This window comes from Budorcas taxicolor, chromosome 1 (genome assembly GCF_023091745.1).
Source record: "Budorcas taxicolor isolate Tak-1 chromosome 1, Takin1.1, whole genome shotgun sequence".
Taxonomy (NCBI): domain Eukaryota; kingdom Metazoa; phylum Chordata; class Mammalia; order Artiodactyla; family Bovidae; genus Budorcas; species Budorcas taxicolor.
The window spans coordinates 135328021-135344231 of NC_068910.1; the positions used below are offsets into that span (position 1 = coordinate 135328021).

The 16211-nt window shown below is 44.6% G+C and overlaps 1 protein-coding gene across 1 annotated transcript; it reads left to right on the forward strand.

Moving 5' to 3' along the window:
* Positions 1-331: 331 nt before the first annotated feature.
* SLC51A (solute carrier family 51 subunit alpha) lies at positions 332-16029 on the forward strand. The gene is made up of 9 exons (XM_052638407.1): positions 332-369; positions 919-1013; positions 10852-11006; positions 12050-12123; positions 12522-12680; positions 13232-13343; positions 13608-13754; positions 15249-15354; positions 15893-16029. Exons 1-9 carry the CDS (start codon positions 332-334, stop codon positions 16027-16029), a joined length of 1023 nt encoding a protein of 340 aa, XP_052494367.1.
* Positions 16030-16211: the final 182 nt, after the last annotated feature.

Sequence of the window (16211 nt, forward strand, 5' to 3'; positions counted from 1 at the left end):
GTGGACTGGGGTTAAGGGGTGGCCAGAGGCATTCATGGGAGGGAAGAAGGAGGGACCACACCTACAGGCAAGGAGGAGTCAGGAACCAGGGAACTCAGCCAGCTGAGGGGTTCAAATTCCTCTGAGGTGAACTCTGAGAAAAGAACCTGTGGGCACAGGAGGCCTGAGGAGGGAGAGAGCCAGAAGGGAAGACCCAGCCATTCTGCCAACCCACGGCCAGTCTTGGAAGCCGCAGTCAGCTGAAGCCGCCTCCCCTCAGGGTCCCGACTTGCCTGTCTCTCCTTGGCCCCCAGTGCCTGCCAGAAGGAAAGCCGGATAGAGCAAGAAGACGATGGAGCCAGGCAGGACTCAGATAAGGCTCGATCCCAGGTGAGTATGGGAGGCAGGCCCCAAGCCGGGAGCCAGTTGCTAAGCAGCAGGGGGCCCTCTCACTCTGGCCTGTCCCTACCTCCCTCTGAGCACAAGAATGAGACAGGACTGACAATGGTCTGGTCATTCTGGAATGTCCTCAGGGACACTGGGGAAGGGTGAGTGTATGACCCCTCAGAGCCTTAGCTTTGACCCCCAACCAAGTAGAGGAAGATCCCAGGGGTGGAGCGGGTATGAGAGACATGCATAGAGCTCTGACCAGCTGGGGACCCATTCCTGGTGCTAAGGGTCCATTCTTTCTCTGGGACTCAGCTTTTTCTTCCAGCCAACCCCTGAGCTGCTGCCCCTGTGAAGTGGAGGGAATGGACTGTGGGCTTTTTGAGCACTGCAGCCAGACTTGCAGACTGTCACCTGGGCCTTGAGGTGAAATGGAGATGCTCCATGAACCTAGGAGTGTTCGAGGGAGTGTCAAGTTGCTGGAGTCCCTTCTGCTACCCAACTGCCTGCCCTAAGTCCCCATATTCTGAACACAGGTTGGTGTCTTTCCAGGTACACGACAGATCTTCTGGAGATACTGAAAACCAATTACAGCATTCCCTCTTCCTGCTTCTCTTACCCTCCCACTGCACCCCAGCTTTTGAGAGGTGAGTCAGAGACCCTCCCCAGAGGAACTGAAAGAAGGAAAAATGAGCATCCCAAGGAGGAAGTGAAAACAGCTGAGAGGAGCTGAGGGGAGGTGGTCCTGAGCTGGCCAGCACAGAGGGAGTGCCTGGGAGGATGGCTGACCCAGTGTCAATCTTGGTAAAAACCTTTTAGGGAAATTCCCTAGTGGTACAGAGGTTATTCAGGGGGTGAAGATTTGATCCCTGGTTAGGGAAGTAAGATCCTACATGCTGGGTAGTACAGTAAAAAAATTTTAAAAATTTTAAAAAGCTGGGGAAAGTACAACTCTGGAGGAGCCAAAAAGTCAAAAGAGGGGCACGGCTATGTGGCTTGGAGAAAAACCTGCATGTTGCTGCCAAGTCACTTCAGTCGTGTCCGACTCTGTGTGACCCTGTAGACGGCAGCTCACCAGGCTCCCCCGTCCCTGGGGTTCTCCAGGCAAGAACACTGGAGTGGGTTAACCTGCATGTTGGGACTGCCCAATTCATACAGGGGACACTGATCTGGAGCATTTTTCAGACCCCAGGGCCCGAAGCCCCACAGAATCCCTTTGAGGCCTGCATAACATCCTTCTTAAAGGGAGTCTATACCACTCTGGAGAGTGGTTATTATGAATAATATTCTTAAAACTTTGGTGAACCTGTAAAAGTATTCTGACAGTGCTGGCTAGCTAGCTCCTATTACCGAATTGGTTTTGAAAGTGAAAGGCCTAGGATGGGACTCTGTTTATTCCCTGGACACCTAAAACATGACAATCAAATGACCCTAGCATCTTGATAGCCAATGTGGCTCCCATCCACACTGTATTTTGTTTTCTCACTGCATGATCAGCCACCTCTTAGATGTTGATGAGTAGGAATCTGTGTCTCTATCCTTAATGTTTTTTCCATTCTCCTTCCTAATGTTGTTACCTCAAGGAGGAGACTCTTCCTAAACAGTATGGTGTAGTCAGTGTGTACTAGGAGGCAGATATGGGCATGTCTTCGTTTCAGATGCTCTGAACTGGAGTGAATACCAACTGCCAGAGGAGGTCCAGGGGTGCCTTGCAGCTGCTCTGTGGTTTATGCAAGTAGGCAGATGTTACATCCAACTCCAGGGATTTCTTGTTCAGAGAGTGCAGATGGTGACATAAGTCTTCTCACACACCAGTGTTGTCAACCAGAGGCAACTTTGTCTCACAGGATACTTTTGGCAATGTCTGGAGGCAATTCCAGTCACCACAAGTAGAGGGTGCTACTGGCATCTAGTCGGGTAGAGGTCAGGGAGTTAGCCCTGGAAACAAAAGAAAGTCCCAACAACCAAGGAATTATCTGGGGCAAGGGGTCAATAGTGCTGAGACTGAGAAACCCTGTCTTACACAGTGAAAATGGATCGCACATTGCTTTGCTGCAAAATGTGCACATAGAAGCACCGAGGATATTCAAAGTAGGTAGACTATTCTGGGTCTGGTAGTCTGAGGAGCTACCTTGTTTCCCCATTGAACTGTTGGAGTGAGTAACAGTTGGAAAGTAGGGAGCTGGAGTGGAGAAAGAATGAGTAGGCAGGTTCTCCAGGCACTGGGGAGATTCAAGGTTACTGGTGAGGAAGCAGGGGACAGTTGAGAGGGCTGGGCAGGTAAGGTGGGGCCTGCTGAGTGTCAGACAGAGGAGTTGTACTTTATCCTGCAGGCAGGAGTAGATGAGGGCTCTGAGACTGGGAGGAGCTGGATAGTATTCCAGGACCATTAATTAGTAATCAAGATAGACTTTGGGGAGTAAGGGCCTTAAGAAGAAGGGGTATAAATTGGAGGTCAGTGCCCCAGCCTAACAGGAAGGGCAAGAACCTGCGCCAGAGCAGTGTCAGGGAAAGGAAGGGCAGATTGGAAAATACAGGCAATCCAAAGAAAGAGCAGGCAATCTGGTAAATATTTAGACAAGCTAAGTGAAAGAAAAAGAAACTCTAATGATGACTCTGAGAATCTGAACAGTGGTGATGACACTGACAGAAATAGGAGAGGAGTCAGGAAGAGGTGTCCATTGGACACGTGGTGAAACCCTTTCCTCCTTCATTTATAAACTCTTTGTTCTTAAATGCTATTTAAGGAAGAACTATTCTGGAAGAACTATTGAAACTTTCAATAATTTGTTTTTGAAATGCCTATGATATGACTGCAATTATAATCCCTAGAGGATTTTCTTATTAATGGACTGATCCAAACTTTTATTTGGGGAGAGTGAAGGGCCAAGAAAAGCCAAGACAGTTTTGAAAAAGAGTAAGGAGGATATGTGCCCTACCAAATAGTAAAGGTTATATATTATAAGACTAGAGTAATTGAAGCAATAATATAATAACTGCAACCACACAACCCAGACTAGGACTTAAACCCACTGTTTGTGTGTTGATTTTTTTTTTCTTTTTGGCCATACCACGTGGCTTGCAGGATCTTAGACTGGGAGGAATAGAGAACTCTCCTATATGTGCCAAGGAGACACGTCTAAGAATGCTTACAGTAGCATTTGTTTGTCACAAAGAAAATAATAACAACCATGAAAACAATGTTGAATGGAAAACGTTTATATAGATTTTTTTTAATGCAAAGCAATATAATTATGTTGAGCATGTACATATGTTGTAAAAAAATTAAAACATACAGGAAAAGATACACACCAACTTCAGAATAGTAGTTATCCCTGGGAGGTGAAGTAATTGAAGGGAAAAGGACCCTGGAGATATATACAGGGTCTTCAAGTACACCTGTAATGTTTTATCTAAGAATAACTTTTGAATCAAAACTGGCATATCATAACTCTTTGAAATGGATTATGGATATATTAATGCAGTTCTATTATTCTCTTTATTTTAAAAACTTCTATAATTGTAAAATAATTATAAAAATAATTTTTGACAGGCTGTGATGAAATGTTAGGTGGAAAAAACAGAATGCATAATTTTACAGTATGATTGCAGTAATACAATATGTATACACTTTAACCAGGATGTTTTTTAAAGCTACTTTTTATTGAGCAAATACTACCATTGAGTCATGCTAAGAGGTTTAATTGGAGGGTAATAATCTACCCATGATTATAGAGCAAGCAGTAAATGGAATTTTACTTTGAGCTTAGAGCCTATGCTCTTCACCTCCATGGAAATACGTGCAAAAAGGAGAATAATTTTTGGTTAGGAACTAGCTTGGATTATGGGTAAAACTTTTTCTTTCAAAGTTTTAATGTTCTTATATTGTTTTATTATTTAAAAGAGTAATCTGCACTGTTACAGATACAATAGGAATTTGCTAGTTGCTCAAGTATAGTTGTATTCAACCGGTCAGTTAGACAAGTATTTCCCAAAGTGTGTTCCTTGGAATGCTAATCCCAAGGAGTGCTCCATGAAAACAGAGCCTGTAGAAAAATCACTTCTGTAAAAGCTATATTCTGTAGCTTCCTTTTGGAAATTAACAATATAAATCAGATTTAAAATTTATACTCTGCAGGAAAGAAACATGTTTAACCTTGTCTAAAGTGTTTCCAAAAATCCTTAAGCTATCAGAAACTTTTGTTTCATAGTATCTATTAAGATACAGAAAAATAAGATAGAGGACGATCTTCTCAGGAGGTAAATGAGTTTGAGGTAGAGTACTGGTGTTGGCTGTGGATGCTAAGGAAGTTCTCTCCCCTAGCTTCTGCCCTGTGGGAGTGAATGTGAGAGCCTGTAGACACTGCAAAGATGAGAAAGAATAGAGCACAAAAGGCAGCAGATACAAGAAACTGCAAAAGCACTTCCATACTGAATAGCTGGAATATGCCTCACCTCCACCTTCATTCACTTAAGCGACTTTTGATGGTTAATATTATTCCACATTTCTCCCTATAGTTATGTGAACATACACCAAGAGTCAGCATATGTCATGGTGAAGAGAATGGGCTTAGTTAGGATCAGGAACCCTTGGGTTTAAATCCCAGCTCTGTAACTTTCAGGCTGTGTGATCATGGGTGAGGTGCTCAACTCTAAGCCTAGTTTCCTGGAAAAGCATGTAAATGGAGATGACAGGAAGAATCCTCGTGTGGTCATTTCTTTCATTGAACAAATAGTCACAGTTACTGTTGCATGCACTTGGGAGATAGAACAGAAAACAAGCCTGACAAAGTCCCTGCCTTTGTAGAGTTCACACTACCATCACTCTATGGGGACAAGCAACAAATATGTAAATAACCTCACTGTGAGGGCAACTTGGGAGGGAGAGATTATACCACACTGGACACTCAAGGGTTGCTGACTGAGGAGGGGCATTTGATCAGAGAGCTCAGTAAGGAGAATAAGCCAGACACGGGGAGCTCAGGGAGAAAAACTGAACAGGCAGCTGCCAAGCACTATAAGGTCCTGGAGGTAGAAATGGCTCAGGTGGTTGTTAGGTGGCTGAGGGGTGGTAGGGAAATCCTGTTGCTGCTGCTGCTAAGTCACTTCAGTCGTGCCCGACTCTGTGTGACCCCATAGACAGCAGCCCACCAGGCTCCCCCGTCCCTGGGATTCTCCAGGCAAGAACACTGGAGTGGGGTGCCATTGCCTTCTCCAGGGAAATCCTAAACCTCGATAAACAGAAGAGGTGAGATGCAATGGTTGAGTCTGGAACACAGGGTGTGGGAGGGGATGAGGAATCAGTATCGGAGACCCAGGGTCTCCAGGAGAGGAGCCAGAACCGTGGTTACTGGAGTCAAGCGGGATGGGAGAGACTTTCAAGGAGGAGGGAATAGTCAAGGACAGTGAAGATGGAGAAAGGCTTTGACGTGATTGCTTCTGGAGGGGCTGTTTCCACTCTTGTCTCTCAGTGAGCTGATGAGGACAAGAGTCAAGCAGGGGCTGGGGGAGTCCCTCAAGGAGGGGCCTCCAGAGGTATTCCCCTTCCCAACAAAGGACATTGGTTTTTAGAAATCTACTGAATTAATTTTGCTTTCTGCCTACCTGGACTTTATATTTTATCTGTTTTTTTTTAACTAAACATTTCTATTGTAAAAAAATAATTCAGTAAAGTCAGTATGAAAATAGAGAAAATTATGAGGAAGAAAAATTGCGTATGGTCCCACCACTCAAGACCCGCACTGCAAATATAGTATAAGCTGTTTTCTGTGCTTTTATTTAACAGTAGTGGAAATCTAACTATACTATAATTTTATATACTGTTTTTATAAGCATGACATCATATGAATTTTTTCACATTACTACATATTTGGCAAAGTATGTCTTAAAAGAACTTATTTGTTGTAAAATGCACATTTGTTATAGAATAATTGGGAAAAAAAGAAGACAAAGACCACCCACAGTCTCATCACCCAAAGATGGCATTGCTAATTTATTCCTAGGCAATTGTTTTTAATGTTTTTATCTTAACCCACATGAACATGGTATAAAATTTTAAATAGTACAAAAAGGCTACTAATGAAAATTAACACTCCCCTGCCCTATTTATTCTCATTTTTAATCTACTCTTTTAGCTGATGATTTTTAATAGTTACCTTCAAATTACCATTATTTCATGTGGTATCAGTTTTGTATATTATCTGTGGCTGCCTCTATAATACATAAAGATTTAATTCACTTAAAGATATTAGGGCCCCACTCTTTCCTTCAACTCTTTTCTATCCTTCTCGTCAGCCAAATCCTTTACATGGCTATAGTTTTACTATGCTATTTATTTTTATTTCTTTCTGGTCACGCCACGTGGCTTTTGGGATCTTAGTTCCCCACCCAGGGATCAAACCCTGGCTGTTAGGAGTGAACATACCAGGTCCTAACCACCAGCTGCTGCTGCTGCTGCTAAGTTGCTTCAGTTGTGTCCGACTCTGTGCGACCCCATAGACAGCAGCCCACCAGGCTGCCCCTTCCCTGGGATTCTCCAAGCAAGAACACTGGAGTGGGTTGCCATTTCCTTCTCCAATGCATGAAAGTGAAAAGTGAAAGTGAAGTCGCTCAGTCATGTCCGACCCCATGGACTGCAGCCCACCAGACTCCTCCGTCCATGGGATTTTCCAGGCAAGAGTACTGGAGTGGGTTGCCATTGCCTTCTTCGCCTAACCACCAGAGAGCCAGGGAATTTCCTGTGGTAATTTTACTTTCTGCTTTGTTCATATTAAGGTGTGTTTCTTTCAGTTATAAATTACATTCAGTAAAGGGCAATGATTTTATGAATATAATTTGATGGATTTTTACCCAAGCGTGCTTCTGTGAAATCACCACTTTACTGCCTATATTTTTTTTTAACATTCAGAACTTTAAACTCTTTGTACCAAATTTGACCATCCTTCTCTTTGTGATTTCTTGGATTACACCTAAGCTTACGAAGGTCTTCCCTCAAGTTTTGATGAAAATATAATTCTCTCTTTTTTTCCCTTCTCTCAATTTTCCCTGTTTTAATTTTAAATAAATACCACTTTTTAAAAATCTCTTTTTTAAAACACTTTTTTTTTTGTTGTTTTGAGGTATAGCCGATTAACAATGTTGTGATAATTCAGGTGAACAAAGAGGGGACTCAGCCATACATACACATGAATCCATTCTCCCCCAAGCTCCTACCCACTCCCATCCAGGCTTGCATATAATATGGAACAGAGTTCCATTGGCTATACAGTAGATCCTTGTTGTTTATCTGGAATTATTTTGATACATGGAAGGTTTTATGTGTATATCATGATAAAACAATACCAACTGTTTTAAATCCACATGTTTATTGTATAAGGATAAAATTGTGTCAGAAAAAAGATCCTCTGTTATATCTTTAAAATTTCAAGGGAGGTAGTCTCTTTTTAATTAAGGATTGCAACCAGGTGGATTTTTGCTTGTTTTATTTTGTTAATGTTTAAAACCTGCAGGGTCTGTAGAGGTAATTGAGAATGAGACAACCGAGCTAAACAGCAACACTAAGCCAGTAATTTGGTCACACAGTGGGCTGCGCCCTAATTAAGTGGAAGCAGGTGGAGACAGGAATGGGGAGGAAGGAAGAACAACACAGTCCTATCTTTTGAGGCCTGTAACAGAAAAGAAAAGCTTACCACTGACTTCAGAAGTGTAGGCTGGGAGATTGTCCAAGGACTGCTTCCCTGCAGCAGGTCCTCTGGATTGATCACAGACCTAACTGTGGTCAGAGGTAAAGGGCCTCTTGGAGAAAGCAAACAAAAAGAAAAACATGTACCCTGAAATAAGAACAACCAGGATCAAAGTTCAGTTCAGTTCAGTCGCTCAGTCATGTCCAATTCCATGGACTGCAACCCATGAACTGCAGCACACCAGGCTTCCCTGTCCATCACCAGCTCCGGGAGCTTACTCAAACTCATGTCCATCAAGTTAGTGATGCCATCCAACCATCTCATCCTCTGTCATCCCTTTCTCCTCCCACCTTTAATCTTTCCCAGCATCAGTCTTTTCAAATGAGTCAGTTCTTTGCATCAGGTAGCCAAAGTATTGGAGTTTCAGCTTCAGCATCAGTCTTTCCAATGAATATTCAGGACTGATTTCCTTTAGGATGAGCTGGTTGGATCTGCTTGCAGTCCAAGGGACTCTCAAGAGTCTTCTCCAACACCACAGTTCAAAAGCATCAAAGTAGTTTTTGACAAATTCACCTTTGTCCTGGTTGCTCCTTGTGATGTCACCAAGTATGACTGACTCAGATGACAACTCAAGTCTTCACTGGGATGTGGTCTCCTTCTTCCTTGTTTTGGTGTCAGCAGCTCTGAGCTGCCCTCAGTCACCAAAACATAGAGCAGACCAGCCAATATCCTCTCATTCATTGTTCAGTCACCCAGTCATGTCAGACTCTTTGCGACCCCATGGACTGCAGCATACCAGGCCTCCCTGTCCCTCAGCATCTCCTGGAGTTTGTCCAAGTTCATGTCCACTGCATCAGTGATACCATCCAGCTGTCTCGTCCTCTGTCACCCTTTTCTTCTGCCTTCAATCTTTCCCAGCTTCAGGGTCTCTTCCAATGAGTCAGCTGATTGCATCAGGTGACCAAAGTATTTGAGCGTCAGCATCAATCCTTCCAATAAGTATTCAGGGTTGATTTCCTTTACTCCCAATGCAATACGACAGTGGCTGGACTCTGCCAGTCTTCCCCTTCTTCTGTCATCTAGCCAGTTGGGAGACTAAAAACAAAGTCTGCCAAGGAGGGAAGAGACTTAGATAAATGAGGGTCCAGGCTTAGTCACCGAGGACATGGAACTAACTCTTTTGTTTAAAACATTGTTGCACTGATTAGAACATGCTCAGAAACAAATATTGTGACTATATTAGTGTTTTCCTGTTAGCAAGGATGAGGCCAGAGGAGCTTCATCGGTGTTTGTTAAAATGTTTGTTATCTTCTATTATCAGGTGAGCTTGTTTAAAATGTAGATTACATCCCAGATCTATGGGAACAACATCTATCGTGGCAGCGAGTAGAGGGAGTGGGGGTCTGTTAAAAAGCTACTTTTTAACAACTCCTTAAATGATTTCAATAAATACTAAAGACAGCTACTGGATTACATTTAATGTGAGAATAAGTGTACTTGGGGCCAGCATAGGTCAAATATCCTTGGAGTCTTTACTTGGGTCCACTTCTTTTGTTAAAGTCCTGTTATGTGTCCCAGTAAAGTGACAAAATTTTTGAAATCAAATTTAAACATCTCTAGGCTCCAAAATCACTGCAGATGGTGACTGCAGCCATGAAATTAAAAGACGCTTACTCTTTGGAAGAAAAGTTATGACCAACCTAGACAGCATATTGAAAAGCAGAGACATTAATTTGCCAACAAAGGGCCGTCTAGTCAAGGTTATGGTTTTTCCAGTGGTGATGTATGGATGCGAGAGTTGGACTGTGAAGAAAGCTGAGCGCCGAAGAATTGATGCTTTTGAACTGTGGTGTTGGAGAATACTCTTGAGAGTCCCTTGGACTGCAAGGAGATCCAACCAGTCCATTCTGAAGGAGATCAGCCCTGGGTGTTCTTTGGAAGGAATGATGCTAAAGCTGAAACTCAGCACTTTGGCCACTTCATGCGAAGAGTCGACTCATTGTCGCAAAGAGTTGGACACGACTGAGCAACTGAACTGAACTGAACTGAAGTATATCAAGTTCATACTGTTCATGGGGTTCTCAAGGCAAGAATACTGGTTTGCCATTGCCTTCTCCATTGGAAGGACTGGTGCCAAAGCTGAAACGCCAATACTTTGGCTACCTGATGCAAAGAGCTGACTCATTTGAAAAGACCCTGATGCTGGGAAAGATTGAAGACAGGAGAAGCGGATGACAGAGGATGAGATGATTGGATGGTATCACCAACTCAATGGACATGAGTCTGAGCAAGCTTCGAGAGTTGGTGATGGACAGGGAAGCCTGGCATGCTGCAGTCCATGGGGTCACAAAAAGTCAGACACAACTGAGCGACTGAAGTATATCAGTATATGTTCTGATATATATCAGAAGTATATATTCTGCTTTAATTATAATGTTAACTGGTCCCTGTCTGCTAGCATAACCCCTGACACTGAGAAAAGTGAATAGGCCCTGTTGACCTCCGAACTTCGAATTTTTGTTCATTATGTACAAACTTGTTAGGTGTCTATATCCTGATTCAAGTAAGCCTTATCATACTTTGATCTGGTCTAGTCTCCCATGCATGCAGAAGAATGACTTTTTCTTTGTCACGTTAGAAATTCTAGGTCTAAGAAAAAGCCCCTCTTCTGCATGATAGGAAGCCTAGACCCGGTCATTCTAGATGTGGTAAAGCAATTAGATGCATGTGAGGAAGCCCACATCTTCTGCTCCTCAGCCCTGGTCTTCAGCTCACTGGAGCCTGTCCTCTCTTTCCACTCTAGCATTGGGCCCTATGGATATTTCCCTCATGGTCATCATGACCTTGCTTGTCCTGGCCTCAATAGCCATCTTCCTGGAGGCTGCTGTCTACCTGCACAAGAACACTCGCTGCCCTATCAAGAGGAAGACCCTGATCTGGTGCAGCTCTTCACCCACGGTGAGGGTCCTGCCGCTGCCTTTGGGGAGGGGCTGAAGAGGAGGATTCCTTTCAACTCAATAATTCAAGTTGCCTTCCTCTACTGCTTTAGGGTGGGGGTTTTCATCTGCTATCTGCAGTCAGGATCCCATGCTTGGAAGGTCACAGGCAGTGAGATGGAGTGTTTGAAATCTTAGAGCCACAGAAACAGCTCTAAGAACAGCTGAAGAATGGTCTGAGCCCACCAGCTATCCCACTCACTACTCCCCTGCTACTGTGTTGCTGTTAAAATAAACCTGTTTCCTGCACAGAGCAGCAGTGGTTCCTCAGAGGGTAGGAGGAGAGTAATTTTTTCCCATGGGGTCATGTTCACTCTACCGTTACATTGTAAGTCCTTCTAACTCACTCTTACAGCCATTTGATAGCTCTTTGGCATGCTCACAGGCCACAAGATGGGGTTTCTCTTTCTGTGTGGTGAGCTCTGTGTCTGTTTCGGGTGAAGAACAAAGCCCTTGAGGTCCTTTTCTGCCAGATGACACCTGCCTGGGCCATCTCAAGACATCAGAGGTGCTCTAATAACATGGGATGTTGAAAGGAAGGGTTGGATCTTGATCTACGTACTCTTAAAGATGAACTGACCTATTCCTACTCCAGTGACGTATGTTGAGAGATGATAGTCTTCAAAAGAGCCTCTGACTCAAGGTGACCTGCTGTCTCTAACACTAGACAAGGAATAAACTGACAGCTGAATTTAAAAATTAATGTTTTTTAAATTAGTTGATTTAACTAGCTCTTTTTCCAACTGGTCACTTTTTTTTTTTTGGCTGTGCCAAGTGTTAGTTGTGGCATGTGGGATCTAGTTCCCTGACCAGGGAATGAACCCAGGCCACTTGCATTGGGAGCTCAGTCTTAGCCACTGGACCACGAGGAAAGTCCTCAGTTGGTCACTTTTAAGTAATGGTGCCTTAGATGTTTAGCTTTTGCTTCCTTGAGCTCTTGCCGCAAAAGGTGAGCATGCAGTCTCCTTCCCTACCCTAACCAGCTCCTGGTTCTTCTCCAAGCAGATAGTGTCCGCATTCTCCTGCTTTGGTCTCTGGATTCCTCGTGCCCTCACACTTGTGGAAATGGCCATAACTACGTGAGTGTCCTGCCCTGCCCCCAGCTGAACCTGATATCCCTCTGAGGTCCCCCTTCTGCTCCTCTCAACCCTGGGAATCCAGAGTTTGTGTCTTTTTTATCCCCTGTCCCTTCCATAAGTCCATGCAAACAAACTGACCACAAATTGAGCCCTTTCCAACGTGTCTCTTGAAGTTCTAGTGCATCTCAGGCACCATTTTGTTCTCACAGCCTGCCCTCTTCCACCTGTCCACTCTCACTTCTCAAAATGCCTAGACCCTACCTGATCCCTTCAGGAAGCCCCCCTCTCCCTGTCCTTTTGCAGTCTGTTTTCCTTTGGCAGCAGGTGGTATCCTGCCAGCTGCTTCCACCTGCTCCTCGGTGTGCTCAGGCCCACCTCCCACCTCTCCCCAACTCCAGGTTTTACGCGATGTGCTTTTACCTGGTGATGCAGGCCATGGTAGAAGGCTTTGGTGGGAAGGAGGCAGTGTTGAGGACACTGAAGGACACCCCGGTGATGATCCATACAGGCCCCTGCTGCTGCTGCTGCCCCTGCTGCCCCCGAATCAAGATCACCAGGTGAGGTGGGAGGGAGAGGCTGCCTGGAGAGCAGACTGGCCTCTTCTGCACTCTCTCAAGAGCCTCTGCTGGCTCTCTCAGTCCTGCTTCAAGCCTCATGGAATTTGGCTTGTATAGAACAAAGCCAGTGATGAAAGGGTGGGCATCCCACAGCCAGGACCCACACACTGGGCACCCACACAGGGGTAGGAGGAACAGAGGAAGGAGAACTCCAGAGTTCCCATCACTTACACTCACTGTCCCCTACAAACTTTATCACAGAGAACAAACTGCACTTTGGGCTATTTACTTTCCCCTTCCATCCATTTCAGTTAATGAGGTTGGGGTCAATCCTCAGATAGTTCTTGCTCAAAAGGCATCATTCTGATCTGAGGGTGAATGGGAGGCAATAAAGATGGTTCCCAATGCTCTTCCTAAGTCCCCACCCACTTGACTATGTTGGTGTCTATGATGGTGGCCAAGCCTTGCCAGGAACCCAGTGAGAGAACTGAAAGTTCTGGTTGGGGTGGGTGATTTGCAGGTCTATGTTCCTAATCCTCTTCCCACTTCAGGAAGAGACTTCAGCTGTTGCTGCTGGGCCCCATCCAGTATGCCTTCTTCAAGATATCACTGAGCCTGGTGGGCCTGTTTCTCATCCCTGATGGCATCTTTGACCCATCAGACGTAAGTCCAGAGTAAGGGGCAGCAGAGGCCAAGATGAGCTTAATTCCTTTGAGCTCTAGAAAGAATAGCTGGAGCCAATATCCCCTGATTCAAGGCTCCAGGATTGGGATAGCCCCAGGTACAGGGCGACTGTGGAAAAGCAGAGGCGCAGGGACTCTAACGGGGAGAGAAGAAGCTTTTTTATTTTCCCCACCATTGGGAGAAGGGAAAAAAAAGGAGAAAGGGGCTTGCTTCCTCACTGACTGCTTTCTGGCCTGCCACCAGATTTCTGAGAGGAGCACAGCTCTATGGATCAACACTTTCCTCGGTGTGTCCACCCTGTTGGCTCTGTGGAGCATAGGCATCATTTTTCGTCAAGCCAGGCTGCACCTGGGCGAGCAGAACATAGGAGCCAAATTTGTTCTGTTCCAGGTAACTATACCCTGGGAGAGAAAAGATGGCTAATAATGAGCCACAAATCGTAGGGGTTAGAAGCTGAGACTAATAAAGGCTAGAAGTGGGTCTGGGAATCTTCTTAAGCCTTAGGTTCCTGTGAGATTTGGAAAAGAATCCCTGCCCTTCCCCAGTTGTTGCTTTTCTGTGCTGTAACAGTTTCCTAAGGTTGCTGGAGCAAAACAGTACAAACCAGGTGGCTTAAAACAACAGAAATGCATTGCCTCACAGTTCTGGAGGTTGGAAGTCCAAAACCAAGCTGTCAGCGGCCCACATGCCCACTGAACACTTGTTGGGGCGAACCCTTGACTATTGCTGGCATCTGATTGCTTGCAACAATCTTTGGCATCCTTGGCTCATCACAGGGCATTCTCCCCTCACGTCTGTGTCTCCTTTTCTGATAAGGACGTCGGTCATATTGGAATAAGGACCCACCCTACTTCAGTATGACCTCGTCTTAACTAATTACATCTTATCAGTTACCAAGACAATGATGGTCACATTCTGAGGTCCCGGGAGTTAGGAACTTCAATGCATCTTTTAGGGGGACACAATGAAGCCCATAACACATGTATTTTTAAACCTTAAATTCTTATACCTTTGCTGTTTTCTTCACTACCCATTACTTCTAAAAATCTTGCAATTCATCACCACTAGAAACATCAGCATTATCAGTTACAACTATAAATGAGCAGTACTACATATTAGGCGCTTTTCATATATTAATTACATTTAAGTTCACTATAATCTTCAGAATCATTGTTTTTTCTATTTTACAAATGAGAAACTGAGGTGTTTGGGGGTTTGCTCAAAGGTACATAAGGAATGGAACTGGAATTTAAACATAGAACTGTCTATCTACTCCCAAACCCACATCCCTTCTTCTCATCTCACTGACTCTGCATCATCACCTCTTCCCTGAGAATTTTCTCAAAGGCACATTTGTTCACTTTTTACACTTTCCATTCTCTAAGCCCAGAGATAACCCTTCCACCAAATGCAATGACTTCTAGCCCTTTACTGTTTCTCTTCTCTCTCCATTCTTTGTCTTCTTGCTGGGGCCTTCTCCTATTCCCAAGGCATAATGATTCCTTTAGAGTTAACAGATTGATTTCACATAAATTCTCATTTGACCTAAGCAGGTGCTGCTTACAGGCATATGGCAGGCAGAAATGGAGGGTCTATAAGAAGACAGAGGACAGAAGAGCCTACCATGGAATAAGGGACTGACAGGGCACAGAAAGGATCTGGGCTCCAGAAGCACTTAGGGTCAGGCCACAGAATAAAAGCCTTGTGATTAATGAACCTGCCTATGATTATCGCAGGGAACCCTGGACAAGCCAAGTCTACGTCAGAAAAGTGTACTCAGAGAGGGCAAGCACTAAGACACATTTCAAACACAGCAGTGGGCCGGCCAGCCTCAGCGCCAAGGATGCTGAGCCCCTGCGCTCACTCCTCTTTTCTGTTCTGCAGGTACTCCTTATTCTGTCTGCTCTGCAGCCATCCATCTTCTCAGTCTTGGCCAATGGCGGGCAGATTGCTTGTTCGCCTCCCTTTTCTTCTAAAATCAGGTCTCAAGGTAAGCACATGGGGTTTCCTAGTCTATTCCAGGATGAGCAGGAGGGGGACGTCTCAGAAGAGAGGATCTTAGATTGGAAGTAGGGCTAGCCACTCTCATAATATTCAGTGTTCTGCTTAGCGTACTGAGAAAGAGATCTCCAAGAAATCTAGCAGAGGCTCTGAGTCTGTGACCTCTCTGATCATATAGACAGCTGTGATCCTGCAGCTTGAGGCCCAGCCCTGATGATCAACCCAGGAAGCCATGGGTTCAATCCTCAGCTCCTGAAAGAGGAATAGGTGGGTAGGAAGCAGAGGGTCATGATGATAAACATGCAAAAGAAATGTTTAATGTTAGCCTCAAAGTTCAGGAGGTAGAGAGCCAAGTTCTGGTTCTGGCTCTACTGTCAACTTGCCATGTTACTGGTGACAACTTAGTATCTCTAGGTCCTGGTTTGAGGATAAATTAAGAGAAACTGCTGTCCAACTCATATGCCAGGGCTGCTATGGGATACCACCTCTGTAAGTTAGAATAACCTATATTTTGTCCCATGCTGCAGTGATGAACTGCCACCTCCTCATCCTCGAGAGTTTTCTGATCACTGTGCTGACACGAATATACTACCGAAGGAAAGATGACAAGCTTGGATATGAACCTTTCTCTTCTCCAGACCAGGACTTAAACCTCAAAGCCTGAGGTGAATGGCTTGGACAATGAAAGAGACACTGTATTCATTAGATGGGCACAAGATTTCTTTACTGTTCAACCTTGACCAAATGGGGATCAATTCTATTGTCAGTGCAAGCTGGCTAATGATGTATGCTTGACTGTAGAGATGAATCAGAACTATGCAATAGGATGAAATTGTTTTGGATCTT